At 37.9% G+C, this 21009-nt stretch overlaps 5 protein-coding genes across 10 annotated transcripts; 2 read left to right on the top strand and 3 right to left on the bottom strand.

The window, feature by feature from the left end:
- Nucleotides 1-1282: 1282 nt before the first annotated feature.
- Nucleotides 1283-8733, top strand: LOC105280934. 4 transcript variants are annotated; one of them, XM_011341813.3, is made up of 6 exons: nucleotides 1283-1426; nucleotides 2066-2404; nucleotides 2638-2879; nucleotides 2993-3187; nucleotides 3309-3584; nucleotides 3663-8733. In XM_011341813.3, the coding sequence occupies exons 2-6, from the start codon at nucleotides 2257-2259 to the stop codon at nucleotides 4377-4379; spliced, it is 1578 nt and encodes a 525-aa protein (XP_011340115.1). In that variant the 5' UTR covers nucleotides 1283-1426; nucleotides 2066-2256; the 3' UTR covers nucleotides 4380-8733. The 4 variants fall into 4 exon arrangements, with proteins under 4 accessions (XP_011340115.1, XP_011340114.1, XP_026825333.1 ...); XM_011341812.3 differs by having other exon boundaries at nucleotides 2635-2879; nucleotides 3663-4379; XM_026969532.1 differs by lacking the exon at nucleotides 1283-1426 and having other exon boundaries at nucleotides 2257-2404; nucleotides 2635-2879.
- A 906-nt stretch (nucleotides 8734-9639) lies between these two features.
- On the bottom strand, nucleotides 9640-12148 carry LOC105280932. Its single transcript, XM_020032265.2, has 7 exons — nucleotides 12074-12148; nucleotides 11231-11318; nucleotides 10778-11144; nucleotides 10567-10697; nucleotides 10211-10449; nucleotides 10101-10129; nucleotides 9640-10007 (listed from the first exon to the last, which is right to left on the bottom strand). Exons 2-7 carry the CDS (start codon nucleotides 11304-11306, stop codon nucleotides 9857-9859), a joined length of 993 nt encoding a protein of 330 aa, XP_019887824.2. The 5' UTR covers nucleotides 11307-11318; nucleotides 12074-12148; the 3' UTR covers nucleotides 9640-9856.
- On the bottom strand, nucleotides 11325-12178 carry LOC109611091. The gene is made up of 2 exons (XM_020032267.2): nucleotides 11720-12178; nucleotides 11325-11645 (listed from the first exon to the last, which is right to left on the bottom strand). Exons 1-2 carry the CDS (start codon nucleotides 12023-12025, stop codon nucleotides 11337-11339), a joined length of 615 nt encoding a protein of 204 aa, XP_019887826.2. The 5' UTR covers nucleotides 12026-12178; the 3' UTR covers nucleotides 11325-11336.
- A 95-nt stretch (nucleotides 12179-12273) lies between these two features.
- LOC105280933 lies at nucleotides 12274-16483 on the top strand. 2 transcript variants are annotated; one of them, XM_011341810.3, is made up of 3 exons: nucleotides 12274-13371; nucleotides 13462-15260; nucleotides 16225-16483. In XM_011341810.3, exons 1-3 carry the CDS (start codon nucleotides 13236-13238, stop codon nucleotides 16324-16326), a joined length of 2037 nt encoding a protein of 678 aa, XP_011340112.1. In that variant the 5' UTR covers nucleotides 12274-13235; the 3' UTR covers nucleotides 16327-16483. The 2 variants fall into 2 exon arrangements, with proteins under 2 accessions (XP_011340112.1, XP_011340110.1); XM_011341808.3 differs by having other exon boundaries at nucleotides 12274-15260.
- Nucleotides 15667-20917, bottom strand: LOC105280930 (GPI ethanolamine phosphate transferase 3). Of its 2 annotated transcripts, XM_011341803.3 has the most exons (5): nucleotides 20336-20917; nucleotides 18101-20248; nucleotides 17843-18013; nucleotides 17551-17768; nucleotides 15667-17451 (listed from the first exon to the last, which is right to left on the bottom strand). In XM_011341803.3, exons 1-5 carry the CDS (start codon nucleotides 20688-20690, stop codon nucleotides 17257-17259), a joined length of 3087 nt encoding a protein of 1028 aa, XP_011340105.1. In that variant the 5' UTR covers nucleotides 20691-20917; the 3' UTR covers nucleotides 15667-17256. The 2 variants fall into 2 exon arrangements, with proteins under 2 accessions (XP_011340105.1, XP_011340104.1); XM_011341802.3 differs by having other exon boundaries at nucleotides 18101-20916.
- Between the last annotated feature and the right edge of the window lie 92 nt (nucleotides 20918-21009).

A 21009-nucleotide genomic window follows, 5' to 3' on the forward strand; every position in this document is an offset into this window, starting at 1 on the left:
ACATACATCTTTACTCTTAACATAGTTTTCTGTAAATTTTAACAGATAAAACTTGTCACTAATAATACAGAACATATCTATTGTGTAAAATAAAAAATAGGTGCACAATGTGTAATTTTTACATTTATTTAGTTGTTTTAAAAATTTAACACTTGAGTTGAATTAACACAACAGCAACATGTTAAATTAACACATGAATGTGTTAAATATTTAACACAAAAATGTTAACCGGTATATTTTTTAACAAGAAAACACAAATTTTCCAACTGTGTAAAAATAAAAATAATTACATTTTTTAATCAAGTACATATTTTATTTAAATATTTTATAAAAAAGTAACGAAAAAGTAACGAATCGTTATTTTTTTAAGTAACGGTAACGGTAACGAGTTACTTTTTAAAATTGGTAACGAGTAACGATAACGCGTTACTTTTTACGAAAAATAACGGTAACGGTAACGCGTTACTTTTTTGAAGTAACGTTCCCAACACTGCATAAAGGAACGAACAGATTATAATTCTCAAAACATATGTAACTCTTATTTTGTACGGATATGCATTGCCATCGTCTTACTAGAATAATTATTATTAATATTAACTGTCAAAATAATATAAAATACCATTTCATAAAAGTTATGTTTACTTTTACAGTTAACCTTTTATTTGTTTGTCTTTTAGTAAACAATTTTCTAATATTTCATTAATATTACATAGATTGAACCGAATATTTACCTGTCAAATAGCATAGAGAACCATTGCGCACATACAAATGTATATCTATATATATGAAAATAGCGGAAGTGTTCTCAATATGGCGGAGCCAATCAGCGATGAGTCCCTACATCGGCCACACTCTCCCTTGACCCTCTCTAGTGACTTATCAGCGTTCAAGAAAAATGGCCACTCTCAGATTTCACTATTCATAGGTAATTTGTAATAAGTGCAACAATTCTGTAAGACAAAATTGTTTGTTTATAGACAAATGTTAAACAAATTTAATGTTACGATTTACTTATCTCAAGTAACATCATTTACAAAACGAAAATTCTCAATTATCCCTAGGCGCCGCGTCAGATTACTATGCTCGCCATCTGCGAAGTATGACGTAAACTAGTAACCAGACACGGACGGTTCTCTTGATCGATAACGAAATAATTTGAAGTCAGGGTAATCGGGCAAGGGATCTTTGCGATCCTGCCGCCACAAATGATCCACGCTCGTGAGCATTTTTTACCGTGCGGCCAATGAGTAAAGAGAGACAGGTTGCTCCATCTGTCGTTTCTAGGTCGTCGTGACGGACGCAGATCATGGGCAAAAACAGCGAAAAGGCAATGGCGGCTGCCCGTTGGATGGCCAATGAGCCCGTCGTGTGAAAACTCTTGAAAAAATGTGATCTACACGTCCCGACCGATGGATGTAAATTTGAGGTATGTCCCGCAAATCGTAATTTCTCAGCGAAAGCGACGGCACGCGTTGCTCCCGACACAGTGGCACGTTTAGGATATCGTTATTAATGGACCTCGGCAGTCACATGTGGATTTGAAGCGACAAGACGACTCGATGAGGAAAAATACGTCTCGTCACTGAAAAATTTAAGATACTTCTCATGCTATTTGCAGCTTGAGTTGCGCACGTTGAAACGAAGCTCCGTTCACGTGATTCTGGCGAATTGCCGTTGCTCGCTGGGACTTTAATCTCGCGCACACCAGCCGCATTGACATGACATGAATTAAACTTGCTTGTGTTGAAAGTCAAATGTTTATCAATGATGCACTGGTTCGCGAGCTTTGTTTATGTGCACAATGTACTTGAATCGTGTGATTTCTGACAATTATGAGTAATAAAATGTGTTGATGAGAGATGTAAATTATAATAATTTGTATTCTTGTATTATTAACATGTATAAAGTTGTGTTTGTTAATACAGAAAAATTTTATCTAAATTTACTGAAAGAGCATATTTTATAAATGTTTTTGATGAAACTATGATATTTTGTAATTGTTACAATCAATTTTATAAATTTAAAAATATTTGCATTATTCTATGTAAACTTTCTTTCTTGGAAGGTGTGGCCTGAAGGCAGGGGAATAATATTGCCTGCAAAGGTAAACATGGCACACAGTATGTGCAGGCAATGGCAGTCGAATGGATTTGTCATCGAATCGATTAGATAATGAATGGTGATCATTGGCAAATTAAGTAGACAGATTATACAGCAGCAGGCAGGAAGGAGTAAATGAGCTAGTGCATCTGAGTAATGAGCGAGACTCGGCATCCTATTCGCTCGGTCTCGGACTTATACGCAGCCGACGAAATAGAGGTGCTTCTCCTAGAAGAGATACGCGATCTGGAACCACCACCTGCCATATATTCTAAACCCGAAGACATACAAGACTTCGAGATTGGTGTGTACAATGCTTCAAGTAAATTTGTACGAATATTTTATTCAGAAATTTACGTGCGTAATTCTATTCATAAAATTGAATTATGAAGTTAGTGATCCAAGACTACGTGATCCTGTTCTGGATAAAATTACCTGCAGTCACTTGATTTTCTTTTGCATTCTTGGTTCATTGAGAAATTTGAAGGTGTCGCACGTGCGATTGAGTATATGATTTTGATATTGTATCAATAGCAGGCAGCAGGACAGGGGGGCGAATCAGCTCCCAATCATCGGAGCTGGATTCGCCAGGAGTCCACTCGACAGTCCATTCCTGGGATTCACATGCCAACTATCATGGTCACTATGGTAATAGTGACCATAGGGGTGGCTCTTCATCCAATGCTCTGCATTGGTCCCATGCTAGTCACGTGGTTATTTACTGCGACATACAGGGACACCTTAAAACGCCTACGGGCGTCGTTAGACTTTTGTTACTTGTGAGTACAATCCTGCACACTCGTTAAAAGAAACAAAGTAGCCTTTGTGTATAAACTGTGTGAGAGTGATGTGTGTTAGGTTTAATCTATAATAAAATGAGTGCGTTCCACAGATATCTTCTGCAGCTTGTTTGGCAACTTTATACAGTTCTGGCACTGCCAAGGTCAGCCTTTTTATGCTGCCTTTAGCAGATCGTTTACGGTTCATGAGCTTTGTAGCTGTTTTCTGTATCTTGGTTATTGCAGTTCTTCTCTTCCTTGATATTTCGCACGTTATTTACATCCTTCCTTTAAATTGGGCCAGGGTGGTAAGTAGTACGATATACGTGCAGCTCAGCAATATAACGAATATAATAATAATAATTGACTAAGCTAGTATGTCCGTGCACGTGTAATACGATTAAACGACGTCTTACTTTTTTTTTATAGAATGGTATAGTATTCACCGGCATAGGCTTGTCGTTTGTCGCGAGTAGCACGTTACTAGCATGTACAGTATGGGAATACTACGGCGGAGATTGGGTACCAAAGCGCACACGTTTCCAATTATCTGCTGCGGCAGCAGTGGGCCTTTCATGTGCTCTCTTAGCATTTTTACTTTGCTGGATACATTGTCGAAGCGGCTCGAGCTGCAAAGGCCAAGATTCTCGTAGCCACACACCGACACAGCTCTACAAACCCGTTGACAATTCTTCCTCCTCCGGGGTAAGTAATCCGTCTGTCTTGTGGCACAAATCTCATCGCACTCGATAAGTCGCGGAGTAAACGTAATCTAAAACGCAGGTCACTTTGAAGGAACGCAGCCCCAAGCGATCCGCCTCGTGGGCCGTGAAAAATCAGCAATCGAAGAAGCGCAACGTGGACAGTGACACGAACACGAGTAACGGTGGTCACCGTGGTAGCAATCACGAGAAATTTAAGCAGGGCGCCAATAGAAAGGACCATTGGGCCTCGGCGAAGCAACATATTTTAGATACACACACAAATAACGAGGATGCTCAGCGGGAGGAGACGGAGATCGAGAGGAGGCGGAGACGACGGAAACGGGAGGGTGACAGTAGCTCAACTGGCGATGGGAATCCACCCAGTAATAGTAAAGACGACGCTAGCGTCAGCGTGGAGGAGGCCAAGACTAGGCGGGTACCGCGGAAATTACCTCTGCAATCGACAGTGGAGCAACCTCGCTCGTGGTCCGAGGCCGAACGTAGGAATAGTGGCACTATGCAAATGCGAAGTAAAACTAGGCAAGTGCCGGTGAATAACGATGCACAGAATTGTTGTGTCGACATGAACGAGTCCCTCAATACGTCTATCAATCAAGTGACTCGTAACGGTCTGCGAAACTGGGAGACGGAATGTACGTCTAGCAGTGTCCTAGAAGAGATTACTGACGTAAATGTGGTTGTTCGTAACGCCATGTGGTCAGGACAGTGGCGCCCACCACCAGATGATGTTCAACCTTGCTCTAGTAAAACTATTGATCCTTACAGCTTTGCCTGATCGTCCTGTGAAATACGAAGTACGCACGTTAGGTAAATCGATGAATTTGTTCAAGTCCGAGCAGTTTCTGTGAATAATTTTGCGTGTATTTGTGTGTGCGCCTGTCTGTACATGTGCCTGTGCGTATGTGTGTGTGTATGCGTGTAATGTACGGGAAATTTTTTATAAGACAAGTACATATATTGTACGTAGTACTGTAGCAAGTACTGTATACTTTACGTTGAACGTTTTTTCTCTTCATTACATAAATTACCGCAATCAGAGTTGAAGTGTTACTTGTTACATAATTGAAGTCGTTACCTCTCTCTTATTTGCGTACGAGCTTGCCTGATTTCAACAACGTACCTTGTACTTTACGCGAAACAAAATGCACAGTGACTGAAATAGAGGGTTTGATTCCTACATACTCTTGATTTTGACATACGTTTTCAACTGTGCATGAAACCGAATGTGATTTAAGCGTAAGAAACATAGATTGTTACACCCCACCCACATGCAATAGACGAAGAAGAGACCAGAGCCCAAATTAACTGTCGGGTTTGCCGTTATCGAATTTTTGCAGGATGAAAAATCGCGTCGAGAGATTTATAATCCTGCATAACGTTATTGCTGCCTTGTACATTTCGCTGCCAAGAGGATAGATTTTCTTTACTTGTTTAGGCCCTGATGTTTTGCATCACACGAAACCAGACTGCCCAACTTTGATAAGCAAATAATGTCACTTCATTCCAATCATGTACCAAATAATCTAAGTGAATTTTAACATGGATTTTCTATAAGTATAAGACCACTATATAGCACGTAACACCGATATATATATTTGGCTAATCATTCCTATTGTATTTTGATGCCAACATATTTTGAGCTCCATGCATACTTGAAAGTGTTTACGTAGAAATCGCTCATCGTGTAAGATGAAAGTGTATATATTGAAACCTTGAAAGGGTATATGCATATAATGTGGAAAAAAATGTGCCGGTAGACTGATCTCTCTATCAATCCTACATTACGAAAAATAAGCAATTGCGACTGTAATTTGCGGTATAATTTCTCTATTCTCAAGTTCATGTGTTATTAGCTCTCTTAAGATACAAGCAAGAGGCTTCAAGCTCGATTGGTTAATTCGACTGTGCTTATATATACATATATATATATATAACCAAAGATTAATTTCAAGATCTGTAAGAGACTCTTAAATGTTGTCATTATAAGCAAAGTATGCGCGAAAAACTAAAGTTAATTAATTATTATAGAACACATAAGAATGATATTTTTAATAAAGCTAATAACTAAGAAAATATTTATACATGAAATCAGGATAATTTTCTACACATTCCACAAATGAATCTAATTTTCATTTCGATTTTATTTCTTATTGTGTTCAAGTTATAATCGAATAGCTTTTTAATAATTAGCAGAATAGCGTTTAAAATGATCGTAATAATATTTTACTTTGCAATGACAATACCTTTATATACATACTTCACACAATGGCCTTATAAAATTTTAAATTCTTACGAAAGCACATTTTGAAAAAAAATTTTTAACAATAATTTCATATAGAGAGAAAGAGAACGTACGAAAGAGAGAGAGAGAAAGAGAGAGAGAAAAATTTTTCAACGATTTATGATAAGATTTTACAATTGATGTCTTTATTGGAAAATCGGTTTGGCGTCAGTTATTTTCCTGTATGCGTGGAACGATTATTCATTGCATTATACTGATTGGCTCATAAACTTTGAAGTATGCTTATTATATTACAACAATATTATTCTTGCATAAGGAGAGACGGACTTACAAGTATAAATTTAAATGAATTTATCGTACGAAACTTTCAATATAGAATTATTAAGTAACATTAATTTAAAAATTACTATCAACATGTATCATTGATTATTATTATAATAATGAAATGTTTATCATCGCTTAAAGCAGAAAATAACAGTTGCTAATTTTAATTCAAGCTTTAGGGAGAAATAGTCCGTCTCTGTTCTTGTATAGAAACGTACACACCATTTTTCAACATTTTACATAGCTTTAATATTATTAGACGAATAGAGAGAGGGAGAAAGAGAGAGAGAGAAAGAGAGAGAGAGAGTATATATTATTTATTGTTATATTAATTTTTTATATAACAAAAAAGTCTAGTCAACTCTAGTCAAACTTTTTTTTGTACAACTATCTTTTTAATAATTTATTAAATTGAAAAGTAAGATATTTTTTAGTACATACATATCGTGTTAGAAGTACAATTCATCCTAGAACTGTGAGCGCTTGTGTTTCTTGATTAAACACCTATCTCTTTTAATATATAACAGTGTCACGCACACTTTTTGCAAATTTCTCATTTACCTCATTTCTCTCCTTTTTTTTTTAACAATCATCACGATCGTAATAATCGAATAAATATAAATGTATATCTGTTAATTTTGATTATGTATAGATTGATCATGAGCAATTATTTTTTTGTTTTTTGATACGATATCGCGAATATAAACGTGAACGAAGGGACAGACACACATCGCACATTTGTCGAACTTTCATGCGTCGACCTTAAATCAATTAATAGCGTAAGAAAAATGCGTGTTCATATAGGTTCATAAAGAGAGATAACGTATAATACAGCAGCTTCGTTGTTGCAAATATCGACGATGTCTAGTTCACTGTGTTGGGCACAATAACGAGTAACGTATAATTTTCTGTATATGGTCCATTGTTGTAATAAACACTGGAAAACGTTTGAAAGTGTGAATATATCTTAAAGTAAATAATACTTTACAATAACGAATTGAACAAAATATTACTTGTGGGGCGCATAAAGCGATCAGCTTTGAGTGAATTCAATACAAACTGTATAGACACTGCCAGAAAGAAGAAATATAAAACTCTTTGACTGTAATGTATGTCGATCAAATCCATTTTCTCTCAATGATTTTATATCTGAGGCTTTGTGATTCTATATGATTTGCTTTAATTTGTAATTTGAATTCGAATTTATCTGTTTAAAACATCTGCAAGGCAACACACACATATTTTGTTGCAAAATTATTTTATATATTTTATATTTTATATATTAATATTATTTGCGAAGTATTTTAGATTCTCATTTAGAATTCTTAAACTTTTTAAGAAATCAAGAAAAGAATTTATCGAATAATAGCATCAATTTTATCGACAAATAAAGAACTATATAACTAATAAAGACCTATCGATTGAAGTTATTATTGCAATAAACGTCAGGCTTTTATTTGACTCTAGCTTACTCCGTAAAAATTATTTGCTTCAACGAAGTTAATAAGTAGCAGTATATTTGTGATACATAGAGCACTGTTTTTTCCAGAATTTGTATGAGTAAATCATCATTTAGGCAATAAATTTCAATTACGATTAATAGATGCATAATTTCTTTACGTGTTAAGCTCAGTCGACGATAATCTGTAGTGATAGCATGACAATCCAAGTCTATATACCTGATAATTCTCCCACAGGTCGGGCGAGCGCGAAGGGAATCGACAGGAAACTATTGTGTAAAGTGTAAGTGTGTGTAAAATGGATATCCTAAATATAATAAATTGAGAAATACAATTCTTATGATTTCGACAATTAGGAACTCAATTTCACAGAATAGATTCCTGCCTATTCATCTTAATCTTCTCTTAGCAGGATAATTCAATTGGCCTAATCTTGCATTCGTACGATAGCCATGTGACGCACAAGAATGTTTGTCCCATTTGAGTAATGCGGAATGTGTTTTCATACTTATGTATTTGGTATTTATGTATTTGAGTATCGAATATAATGTCATCGTATTTATATATTTAATTATATATGTGAGTGTGAATAATATGTGATGCTGCCAATACTTATAGCGAACATTAAATACCGTAGCGACTCATCAATTGTAGGATTGTTAGGTGAATCACGAATTGAATGTCAGAAGTCGAAAAAATGTGGGATAAATACAGCTAGACAGATTATCAAGGATAAGACAAGTATGAAGCGTCTTGATAATTTGTCTTGCCGATAGCAAATGATCGGGACAATAAATATGATGGATGAGTCGCATAACACCTAAATTAGCGTTCCCTATTCTTTTAAATGTCATTTTATACGTTTAGGAGTAAATGAGTATTGTATACTATTGACTGATGAAGTTGTGTGACTGTAAATGTTACAATATATCACAAATCACCTATTCATTAAAATGGATCTTGTGTGACGTTACTCGAACAGAACAGTGTACATTTGTTAACTAAACACGTTAAATACGGTTTAATTCGGTGTAACTAAATATAACATCGTATTTTGCATATTGAAAAATCATTGTTACACAGTCCGAAATACAAATAAATTATCAAAACTGCTACGCGATTTATTAAAAATTACACAAGAGTTATCTCTTAGGGAAGAAATCGGAACGCCCGGCAAAAAACAGAAAAAAAGTATGTGCATAAAATCGATAATCTTTTCAATGACACAATCATTTCAATACGAAAGCAAACTGATGCAAACTGTGAACATGTATACGTACGAAACATCAACTGATATAACAGTAAGGATACAAATGTTAAGGGTCTTTTCGGTCGTGTATCAGTAATATTAAGGGGGGAGCCTGCTTTAGAACGCTGAAAATAAGGTATATTTTACGAATTGTTTTTGGAGAAACTATACAGCGGATCGTTATAAAACTTTGATGCATTTATTAGTACATGTTTAAAGATAAAAAAAATTATTTTTTGATTTGAATATATCGCTTGTAGAGGTCGTCCTGGAGAAATCTTAGTGCAGCCGCGTCGCCGGCATTGCAAATTGGTGAGCATTCTCCTGCCTCCAAATTTCGTCTAAACTGAAAAATTGAAATATGTTCTCGTTATTTATGAATTCCCATCGTCGATGAACCAAAGAGAGAAGAAAAAAGTTGAAAAGTGCCAAAATGGTGGAGCTTAGAACACAAAAGTACGATTTTTAGGCAAAGTTTTTGAACTTTTTCATGCAAAAATAATTGTTTAACTTAATGTTTTTATGAATATTAAAGGTTCATCGACGATGGGAATTCATAAATAACGAGAAAATATTTCAATTTTTCAGTTTGGATGAAATTTGGAGGCAGGAGAATGCTCACCAATTTACAATGCCGGCTGCACTAAGATGCCTCCAGGACGACCTCTACAGGCGATATATTCAAATAAAAAAATAATTTTTTTTATCTTTAAACATGTACTAATAAATGCATCAAAGTTTTATAATGATCCGCTGTATAGTTTCTCCAAAAACAATTCGTAAAATTATACCTTATTTTCAACGTTCTAAAGCAGGCTCCCCCCTTAAGTTACGGATACGGAGTATATATGCGCTAGAGGAAGAACATAAATGTTATATATAACGAGGTTGATAAACTTATTTCGATGTGCATGCACATATACAGCGGTGCTGCTTGTGCGGGCTGCTTTCATTGAATCAACGTAGCAAAAAATTGTTCAATTGTTAACACTACCGCGTTCAGTTCCGTCGAAATTTCCGACCAAGCTTTCCAAGTCTTTACGGCGTACGCAATGCTTCGTCCGACTGTTTCCGTTCGACATGAGAGGATAGGGATACACAGGCCCGTTGTAGGAATGAATCCAACCGCTTGAAAGAAGAAACAGATGGTGACGTACATTTTCAATATCAAGAGAGAGAGAGAGAAGAATATTTCAATAATTGAGCGTGTAAATGACTTACTCTTGATTGTGCGTATATAACGGCGAAGCCTGTAATGATATACGGTGAGTAAACGTGTAAATCTGAAATAATCTCACTAACATTGCCATCCTCTATCTGTATCTTCTTACCTGCCGTTGAAGTCTTAATTGTTTCAGTAATAGATATTTACAGTCGGGTCTCGTCCAACTATATTGATCACTCGATAATCCGGATAGCGCAGTTGGACACGACGAAAATTGCGGTCTCGCTGCGAAATGACGCTGTTGGTGAAACAGGTGTTTCTGCTGACACATGTAATTCGCATAATACGGATCGTTACAGGCTGTCAAGTGATCCGAGGAACACGCTAAAGAATTTGTTACTGCAACTGTAACAACGTTATATAAATAATCAGGAAATTAGAACTTTTACTTGCGTTATCAATGAATCGTATCTAAAGGATTGTTTCAAAAATGTAATGTCAATTGATTTTTTTCTAATGAACCTTTTGCTCTCTGAATGTTCAACAGCGTGTCGTAATATCGTTTCTTGTATGCCGCTAGTTCGGACATTGAGTGAGCTTGAAAATCTTTTTCTGGATTCACGTCGTTCGGTCTTGATCCTGCCATTTTACACCTGAATTAAAAGTCGCTTTATTATTATATTAGCATCATCACGCGCATAAAATCGTTCAATAAAATCATTATTATATTTACATAAACTTTTCGGTGTCATCTTGTTTGCGTTCAATTGTAGACGGTTCTAAATTATTCTTTTGCAGTTCAGTTGCCTTGCTGAACTCCTGGGGATCATTTTTCATTTGCAATCCGGTAACATAATTAAACGCTTTTCGTTTCATCTTTTCATCCGACACTCTTTGAATCTCTTCCAAGTTAATGTTTATATTCTGTCGTTTTGAAAGTAAACCATTATCGCCGTTTGAGATATTGGATATTTGAGATGTCGAATCTTTCTTTAAAACTTTGTGTGGCGTTTCAGATTTCCGTTCTTTTGATGTAAAACATACAGAATTCAAGGCACCCATCTGTGGATACGACTTGGTGCGTGGAAAGGCTGATAACTCTGCGTATGCAGAAATTACTTTTGTAATTTTGTAATTAATATAATAAATATAATAAATAAGATAAAGCAATTGCGAATATCTTTACCAACAACGGTCCCATCCTGTGCCCGTTTTAAGAAATTCTTTAAGCTCGCTTTAAGTCTGTCGCGCGTGATCGCCATGAGGTCGTCCGCCTGTAGAATTTTACGAATCTAATTACTTATACAAGTATAGACTTTAAAGGAAAATACCACATTTTGTCTCAGTACATCTACGACAACGTTTTCATCTCCGTCCAAGCACACATCCATTTGATAGGTATTGTCTTTAATTGTTTGTTTAATTATTGCGTTTTGCCTGACATCGATTATTATCTGTGAAATGCCGGAATTTTTATCTTTATTAAATGCATTGATATCTTCAGATTTTTCAAGTTTAACGTTATTAGGTTGTCGAGAAATTTTGTCGTGACAGAAATTCGTTATTGTCGCATTATTATATGTCTTCAAAGAACACGTGTCCTGTAAATTATTAGAATTTTATTATTTATACGGTTTATTTCATCTATTTCGTTTTTATTACAGAATTGACGTACTGCCTGACGAGATGAGTAAGAAAGACATGATTCAGTGCTATCAATTTTAGTGGGATCACATTTTTTATCAAGCAAATAATTTACGCTTTTTACATTATTCGGAATCGTAGGAATTTCGTTCTCAGGGAAACCTCGGAAAGGAAAACCTTCACAAAGGGATAACTTAAAATTTGACACATTGTTATTATATAAACAATCTTGTTTTGACGGCGAAATACTGTCCATTGTCCTGTCCATAATTTTAATGTCAAATATGTTTTGTAAAATATTCCTGGTAACGTAATAATATAAGATATACATGTTCATAATAATAAGAACATACTACAATTGTACATTGTTTGTACAAGAGCTTACTTTTCATTTAAACTGAGTTTGGTGAAACCTGTAGTTACACGAAAAATATTTTTGATTGCATGATTTGATGCATTATTTGGCACTGGTATCATTGAAAGCAATAACTGTTTTTTGTGATAATCACAATTTGTTAAATATTCCTGAGCTTTCTTCAGCACACATTCATATGCAGTAATACCGTCTTCTGGCTGATACATCTGCAGTAATTGCGTGAATACATTTCGGACGTCGTTCCTCTCATAATCATGTTCTGCAGCTGAACATAATGACGAAAAATCTATCGCTACTGATACGGCGGTATTAATATCACTCGTATCCTCTGTAATTATATAAGAATATCTTCATTAATTATAACAAATAATAGAAACTTGAAAAGGGCATTTCACTTATACAGGAATTTACACCCTGGACTAATTCGAAAAAGTACAATCGATGCAATTATTGTTCTTAGTTTTCATGCAAAAGGATTACACAATAAAAATCTGCTTTACTCATACACTCACGTTGCTTAAAGGTATCTGTATTCATAATGAAAGACTGAAATTAAACAGGAGATGGCAAATTTTACACCGGCCTTGGATATTCTGCCAAACTCGACGAGTCATAAGGTATTCATGAAATAATTGAAGCAGCTTGCATTTCTATTATTGGAAACAGCTGACGAATGCAATATCCACGGCTCATTTGTAAAGCGATTAAAAACCAATCGCTTCGTATTCTTTATATAAACGGTGAGCAAGAAAAGTTCTTCATTGAGAACGATAAAAATAAAGTCATAATACTGTTTTAAATATTTAAATTTTCCCGATAAACGCATTCTTTTGAACAAATGTTAATTAATATATGCACATAAATATATATATTAAGTGCATATATTAATCTTTTTTCTTTTTGTTTTTTAATAGAAAAAGCTGATCATTTTGACTATTAAAATGAAACACGCTCACGTCCCTCTAAGAAGGAAATTACATTTTTTTAAGAAGGAATTGCATCGGCTAATTACGATACACAACTGTGGATTCTACATATGGTAAGTGGATTTTAATTATATTTTAATAAGACTTCGTCGCGGAGCTCGAGCCGCAGCATTCTCTACGCAGGTAATCCCGAAGACTTTGCAAGGATTATTGACTGATGATTATTATAAAAGCAAGTTACCGGTATGGAGCAGGCTACTCAGTGCAAGATGCTCCGACAGAAAGTATTTTTACATTTCACTTGCCTGTTGGCACTCGGCGCTAGTTTGACTCTGGCACTTCCACCCGGAGCACCATGGACAAACTTCGCATCCAAACCAGGTATAATATTGCATTATTTCTCTTTCATTATTCTTTTCTTTTGTGCAGAAGATGAACTGAATCTAACGCCCTTTATCTTGAAATTTGTAGTTTATTCGCGAGCCCTTGGACCTCCATCAGGAATAGACACGATATCCATACCTTACGTACCAAAATCTCCGGTCTTTCCAAAGTTCGTCGACCCGAAGATGTTTATCTCCAAGAAGACGGATATGCTGAGTAATTTGTTTGGCGGTCTAGGACCAGTTGCATATAACGCAGCAGATACCAAGCCAATTATACCATACGGCGCAAGTGGGTCATCTTTAGAGACCGCTGACAATGCGTTATTCAACAAGCGAGATGCACTGCAAGATGGTAAGGAGAAAATAGCTGACACTAACGGTATGTACAAACGTGGTATGTTTGGTCCGTTTCCAAAATTCGGACCAATGGGAGCAACAGGTGTTATAGGTCCGCAATTCGGTCCTATAACGCCATTCTCATCAGCAGACGCGATGGCTGATTATATGGACAAAGCACCTTTCTCCCGTAAAAGAAGAAGCATGGAAGCGGCCTCTTCTGCAAGCGACGTCAATTCTATCTCGGGCAGTAAGTTGCAAGCAACAGGCATATCGTCCTATGCAAAAGATTCGCCGATAGTAGAAAAACTGTCCGCGACGAAATCAGCTGACGGCGACGCGCCGAAGGAATACCTGCCGGGTATGTTTGGACCTTTCGGACCGGGTGGACCTTACGGGCCCTTCGGACCCTTCGGCTCGAGTGCATCTTTCGGGCCCGGTGGATCTTTTGGTGGACCAGCAGTAGATCCAAGCGCGATGATCGGGAAGAAGTCGACATTTTTAGACGCTCTCTTTAAAAATCTCGCTACTAGCACTCCAGCGACAACAATAACCGATGCACCCACGCCAAAGAGTACCATCGTGCCTCCAAGTTTCTGGCTGCCGTCTGCTATAATTCCTGGTCCAACCGAATACACCTCGAAGGTGTCGGATTTCCTGGGTAAACTGTTCGACAGCATAAAGATGAACGCAACTATGCAAGAAGCAAGTGATGACTCAGACGTGAAGAGTGATTTTATGAGATCTCTGAAATCCGATGACATCTTACCGGACAAGGCCGCAAGATCCGTAGATGACGTATCGTCCATTACAGCTGCTAAAGACGCAATTGTCGATGCGATACTGACGGAGCTCGGTGATCTGAAAGGCGACATGATATCGACTTTGAACGACTTGATTGCGTATGAGAAGGCCACTGCAGCTGCCGCTCCCGCGGCGAAGAAACCTTTCAAGCCCTTCTCTGGTATATTTCCCTTTGCGAAACCAACGATAGATCCAACGCTTCCCTTTAAGCAGAGAATGGCAGTATTAAGTCAAGTATTCGACATGCTGACGGAGCTGGAAAGGAACATCACTGTGGCTGCGAACAGCGCAATAAAGACTAACACCGATACTCCGAGCAATCCGGAATTGGCGAGAATACCATTAGCTACCGGAGCAGCTGACGTTTCATCGATTAACAACACTCTTCTGGACGCTATTCTAAATAGGATAGCCGCCGCTCAGACTGCAAGTCCAGTTTCTTATCCGGCAAGTTTCATCAAAGAAAGTCCCATGATGAGCAGAGCTATGCCTCAAGGGCCAACGTCCTTCTGGGTATCTTATCCGGAGAGCTCGGCATCTGTAATAAAACGACAAGTACCATATGACTCACCATATTTAGGATACGAGTATGATAATGACCAGCGTGATCATAGACAGTACACAAGAGGCGTACAAATGCAAATGCATCAGGGATATCAGAGTCTACCTGCAGGCTCGGTTGAGTCCGTACAAGCTGGGGGAGGATCTACACCGGAGCACCAAGGAGGAGGAATCAAGCTTTTGGTGAGTGTGCTTTTGTTTCATTTTGAACGATATTGATCATTTAAATAACAATGCTCATTAAAACGATTATTTCTGAAAAAAACATGTACAGATTATCTCAAAATTACCGGTAATTAAACATTCTAACATAAAAATAATATGAAAATGTCGAGGCTGTAATAGTTTCAAAGTTGGAAGCGATTAAGGTTCACCAATAACAGAATTTTGACAATATTGAAATTATATTGAAATTATCATACAAATACGCATTAATAATTCCATGACAATGCCGTTTTTTCTTACGCACAGTACATTTGTACATTGCATACATATATTTTAAAATACGTACATTTTAAATGACCAGATACATGTTCAAAATAATGTTATTTTAGTCATTTTTTCATTATAAGAACGCCAACACTTTGCATTTTCTTTTCATTTTAATTTTATTTTAATTAATGAGGATGTCATGATGTTTATAAAATATACAGAAAACTGTTCATAGTTATAAAGAAGACATGTTCCATCTTGAATAATTGTTAATATTTTCTCATATCTTGTAAATCTTATTAAATCTTATAGTTAAAAATTATATATTATATAACAGAGCAGTGAATTAATTATTCGATAATAATTTAATAAAGGCAATGTGCACATGTACAATTTTATATTATAATTTTATATTTTATATTATAATATATAATATAATAATATATGATAATACCTTGGAAGCCTACGTACAAAAGTAAATGGGGAGTAGGACTGTGTCGTTACCTGACGTTGTGCCAAAGAGATCTCTTCGTGTCTAATCAAGTGAATGTTACCAGCATGTACCTATAAAATGTGATAACTTCATTTGTTTTCAGATTCAAATGCCTAAATTGCCTAACTCTCAAGCGCCAGGCTTTCAAAGTATTAATTACAATTAAGTACGTGCACTGTCTCTGAATTACGAATATCGCGGGCATCTGTTCATCTGTCGCAGGGGCAATCTAACGCTTACGGAAACTTAAACAAATGGGCCGACTGGGTGCAGTATCACAAGAATGAGTACGAAGATAGTAGGCACCATCATAACCACCATTAGGCCATTCAGCCAGCAGGAGTATTGTTTTCATCGAGCATTCACACGTGACTCAGATCACAATGAAAATATCTAGAAAAATGCTGCTCTCCGAAAGAAACATATAAGTAAACGTGTACGATTAATCGTGTTATTTCCAATAAAAGTATATGTGGGAAAAGATGATGAAAAGAAAGACAGTGATGTTGTGGAGTCATCCAATCAAAGTTATCTGCGACAAAACAATCGATAGATACGAAGATACACGAAGAGAATAGATCTAAAATACTGAATTTATTATATAGTTCGTTTTTTAATTAATCACAATACACAATACTTTCTTTATGTACACGTATCGAAGGATATGAAAGGTGGATGTTAATGGTATCTAGTCTACTTTCTATGTAATCGTACTCTCTAACAACAGCAGTCACACGCCGATGTGTCCATCAGTCGCGCAGATAGACCGCGGCACACGGACGCAATCCTGCATCAAGTGCGTTGCTTCGTTCGTCTTCAATCAGCAATGCATTGCACGCAGGATAGCGTTAGTGTGTTAGGAAGCATCACAGTTTGGTTACACGACATAGCATTCTATATATACGAGGTGGAACATCAATATCTAACATTAATACCGTCTCGAAGAAGTGGAGAGACAGGTTTCCGTACCCTCGAGTACGAGAAACGTCCTTCGTAATATTCACTAGACGCGTCTGACCCCTCATTTACCCCCTTTTGTTACACTTTCATATAAAATTGTGAAAATTGGCAGTATCGTGGTAAGTATTACGCGTTGCCCGTTTCACAGATCCGTAATATCTCGAATCGCTAGGAATACGATCTTCCTAAGTAACTAACAGCCACTTTCGGATCCGTCCGTCCGCAAAAGTGTCCTTACGAATTTGGTACTTTGCTGCTGATTGTACTATGTATCCTTTGAACGTGCAGTTATTATCATCTGTCTTTCGTGACTCTGGTGATGAGGTGTTCCATTTGTTGGTCGATGCGGAACACCATGTAAAACGATGCTAATACGCTACCTAGTGTTACCAGAAATCCTAATCCCTCGAATATTAGTTTCGGCGCGAATATCTTCCAGACCATCAGATGCCGACAGTGGATAGTCGCCGCGAGCATGCTGCCGAAAGTCTAGAAAAAGAAATATAACAATTTATTTATTCAAGTACGAACTACTTGTTTGAAGAAACGATACATTTATCTTAATTTTCTACATTATGCGCAACGTACTCGAATTCCGTGAAGTAGTATGTATTTTCCGGCAACGGAGAAAATCGCAGCGTGGAAGGCAGAGTCTTGCTCGAACAGGAGGAGTTCACCTCTCTTTATATCTTCAGAAAACTTCGCTTTGAGAAACTTTGGGAACTCCCGATGCAACGTGAATGGCACGATCACTAGTAGCGGCAATGTCATACCCAGTATAATGTGCGATCCAAATGTATTGATGCCTGCGAACATTGATACTTGTTACAACATTTTTAACCGACAGATATTTTGCAGAAATTATATATCGACACCTTACCAATTAAAATTGCTGACACTAAGTTTCCATAAAAGTGACCGCCAGTTCCTACAAAAGCAGCGTGCCAATGAATGGTAGGAAATGTCGCCTGATGACCGGTCCCGTAAAAGAAATATTCAGCCAGTAGAAACCAGCACAGTAGTACAGGCATAGACACGTCAACAAGTTCAGCTGCAACATATACATCAAATATCAAACACATTAGAGAGTCAGGTATATGACAGTATATAAAATTGTACATATATTATATACACTTACAAATATTATTGGCGTTTTTGTATCTCTCTACGGTGGACAGGCCCAGTACGCAGGCACACGTTACAGACATCAAAAATGTACTCGGCGACAAAGTGTCTCCCAACAGCAATGAGTAGAGGAGTATGAGGAATACGCTTAACGAGATAAATGCAGCGCTGTAGGCAGTCCCGAAACCATAGATGACCGGGAGCTCGTCGGTATCTATCTCCTTGCGAGATATCGAATCTTTGATCTTTTCGAATAATCGAGGTATTATATTTTCATCACGGTAAACGTCGACGGATTCCTTCTTCTTTGGCAATAGGTATATGCTGAGCGGGCGATAATAAAGAACGACAATTGCGAGTACGCAAAAGAAGTAGACCACGTTAGGTAGCGTGTTGATCTCCCAAGAGAGTGCCAGCCTCGGTTTAATAAACTTTGGGAACTTTTGCAGGATCCAGTAGCAACTCATGCAAATTATTATGATAACTGGACAGTACTGTCCTATCATGACACTAGGCGCAAAGCCTGTGAGGTTCCCGCAGTCCTTCAACCACATTCTAACGATCACCACGTACGACGCCAGGATGACTAAGGCGAATAAAAGAGCAAGTAGGGCACGCTCCCAGTTGTTCGGCATTGTAGACCAACTAACTTTACCAGTTACAAACGTAGAGCAGTCTCTTTGCAGATGCTCTTCCCTACAACGCCAGAAATAATGTGATATCCTTTCTGAGACGCACGCTAGTAAACCGATAACTAACGCAATCGTCCTGAAATTTGGTTTCGATGGCTTTGACGTAAATCTAGTCTTCCTTTCGGAGATGCTATCGGTATCGTTTCTTCTTAAATCAAATATGAGCAGACAAACCAGCGTAACAAACAGGAAGGATAAAACCTTGTCTTCTTCGACTATGTAACTGTTGGAGAAGAGCCCGCCTACCGTTACCAGGAGTATTATTCTAGCTACATAGATCAACAGCTTAATTCTACGATGATCGTACCAGCACATTGATATAACGTCCCAGTTTTGAGCAATCACTATAACCAGTAGAGCGATAGAAACTGTGCCAGTGGCAAAGAAGATCGTGTTTCTCAACTCGTCCACAATATTCAGCAGGAACAGACACGTGATAACTGCAACAGTGATCAAATTTGCCATAATGGCACACTGTAAGAACGAAGACTTGAATATATCACACATACGAGTCTCGGGGATGCCGGTGATGAAGAGATAAAAGAAAAACAAGGGACAGAACATCAAAATTAGACCCTTGGAAATTAAACTGGAATCAAATTGGACCCATACTTCCGAACATGTATCCTTCAACAATTTAAAATAGCCTTCGGCGTCTCGAGCGAACGCCTCCAGCTTCTCCAAATTGTCAACGCGCTTAACTTGCTCAGCGAGAAGCTTATATATGTAATCTAAATGCTGAAGCTGCTCCTTCGAGAATAAATATGTATCCGCGGAATACGTCTCTATGTATTTTTTCGTTTGTGCGATGTTTCGCCAAAGAGATTGTAGCAAATACAACAATTGACCAGTAGTTTCACCTACTTGTCCTGGCAAACAGTCGAGTATTACGGACCCCAAGTTGGAAAAGGGGATCGGGGTACCAAGAATCGATGCTAAAGTAGGAACAAGATCAATTTGGTTCACACTGTTATCGTCGTTAGACGCGGATCCTTCCATTAAAGGAGACGTCGAGTAAACAAACATCGCAGCCTCGATCTCGTTGGTACTCTCGCCACCATGATCTCCCGTCTCGGTCATGCCATGGTCTCCAATAACAAACAGCATCGTATCCTTCTCAAGAGATGCTATGATTTGTTTTATAAGCGTATTTGTGTCATTCAGTTTCCTGGTCATCTCTGGATGCTGCGAGCCGTGCTTGTGTCCACAATGATCCACCCCGAGGATGTGCGCTATTAGCAACGACCAATCTCTCTTCTTCATCTCGAAGAAAATGCGATACTGCACATCCTTGTCCACGCTATCCAGATCCCACACGTTGAACGATGGTGACGGAAACTGTCGCATAAATTTATCCGGAAATAAATTGGTCCACGTGTCGTCGCCCATAAAAACGATACCTCCGGCCGTGTTTTGGTCAACAAGATTGTCTTCCTGAATGTACTCCGAAGCAAAGTTTGATCCCATCTCTACAAAAGTAGGCAACGAGCCTGTTGTAAGACCCTTCAGACGCTGCATAGTCGTGGTAGGCGGATCGGCCATGAATTTGTACAGACGTGAGTTCGACGGCTGCTTCTGTAGCAATTCGTGAATGACTGGCAACTTGTTGCGATGGTAGGAGGACATCGAGGCATTATCCTCGTACCACTCGGCAAACTCGTACTTTAAAGCGTCAACGATTAAGAGCACCACTCGTGCTTTGCGCTCCAGGCACACTTTAGCGGCGTGTTCGGTGTCTTGGAAGATGCTCGCTGGGTCACATCCACCGGCAGCTGTGCATTCGATGCATTCGGCCCGTTCTGGCCTGGAGACACGATTAAGGAGGAAGCCACTCGTGAAGACTAACAATCCAGCTGCCATCAAGTAGGACATCCATGCCTGAAATACTAAATAATTCCATAGCCGGCTCATCTTCGTCAAATCAATATTGCTCCCCGATACTATTCACTGGCGACACGACGTTCAAGGTACTGCGGCGGAGTCTTAACCTAGGATAAGCCAGTTTATCCTTCATCTTCGTTACATTTACGAGGTAAATGTGTGGTTGTTTCTATGACAGCCGTTGTTTTGATTCCACTAAACGCCAAAACACTTGATCGATAAAGCCATGTATCGCGGTTTGAACGGGACTTAACCTCAAATCTTTCTACTACACGGATAGATTGCATGAAATTCTTATTGCACGTAACTAGAATTCATAGATAGCGAACTCTTGCATCAATTTTACGTC

Source organism: Ooceraea biroi, chromosome 5 (assembly GCF_003672135.1).
Source record: "Ooceraea biroi isolate clonal line C1 chromosome 5, Obir_v5.4, whole genome shotgun sequence".
In the NCBI taxonomy this organism is placed as follows: domain Eukaryota; kingdom Metazoa; phylum Arthropoda; class Insecta; order Hymenoptera; family Formicidae; genus Ooceraea; species Ooceraea biroi.

Bases quoted from the DNA above. Each gene is read 5' to 3' on its own strand.
- LOC105280933 (XM_011341808.3), top strand. From the start codon at position 13,236: ATGGAGCAGGCTACTCAGTGCAAGATGCTCCGACAGAAAGTATTTTTA. The intron at 15,261-16,224 runs GTGAGTGTGCTT...CATCTGTCGCAG, and splicing joins GAGGAGGAATCAAGCTTTTG to GGGCAATCTAACGCTTACGG.
- LOC105280932 (XM_020032265.2), bottom strand. From the start codon at position 11,306: ATGGCGATCACGCGCGACAGACTTAAAGCGAGCTTAAAGAATTTCTTA. The intron at 10,698-10,777 runs GTAAATATAATA...CTTTTAATTCAG, and splicing joins GATGACACCGAAAAGTTTAT to GTGTAAAATGGCAGGATCAA. The intron at 10,450-10,566 runs GTTCATTAGAAA...ACGTTGTTACAG, and splicing joins GAACATTCAGAGAGCAAAAG to TTGCAGTAACAAATTCTTTA.
- LOC105280930 (XM_011341802.3), bottom strand. From the start codon at position 20,690: ATGAGCCGGCTATGGAATTATTTAGTATTTCAGGCATGGATGTCCTAC. The intron at 18,014-18,100 runs GTAAGTGTATAT...TATATGTTGCAG, and splicing joins CAAAAACGCCAATAATATTT to CTGAACTTGTTGACGTGTCT. The intron at 17,769-17,842 runs GTAAGGTGTCGA...CAATGTTCGCAG, and splicing joins AGTGTCAGCAATTTTAATTG to GCATCAATACATTTGGATCG.
- LOC109611091 (XM_020032267.2), bottom strand. From the start codon at position 12,025: ATGAACATGTATATCTTATATTATTACGTTACCAGGAATATTTTACAA. The intron at 11,646-11,719 runs GTACGTCAATTC...AATAATTTACAG, and splicing joins CTTACTCATCTCGTCAGGCA to GACACGTGTTCTTTGAAGAC.
- LOC105280934 (XM_011341812.3), top strand. From the start codon at position 2,257: ATGAGCGAGACTCGGCATCCTATTCGCTCGGTCTCGGACTTATACGCA. The intron at 2,405-2,634 runs GTGTGTACAATG...TTGTATCAATAG, and splicing joins CATACAAGACTTCGAGATTG to CAGGCAGCAGGACAGGGGGG. The intron at 2,880-2,992 runs GTGAGTACAATC...TGCGTTCCACAG, and splicing joins TCGTTAGACTTTTGTTACTT to ATATCTTCTGCAGCTTGTTT.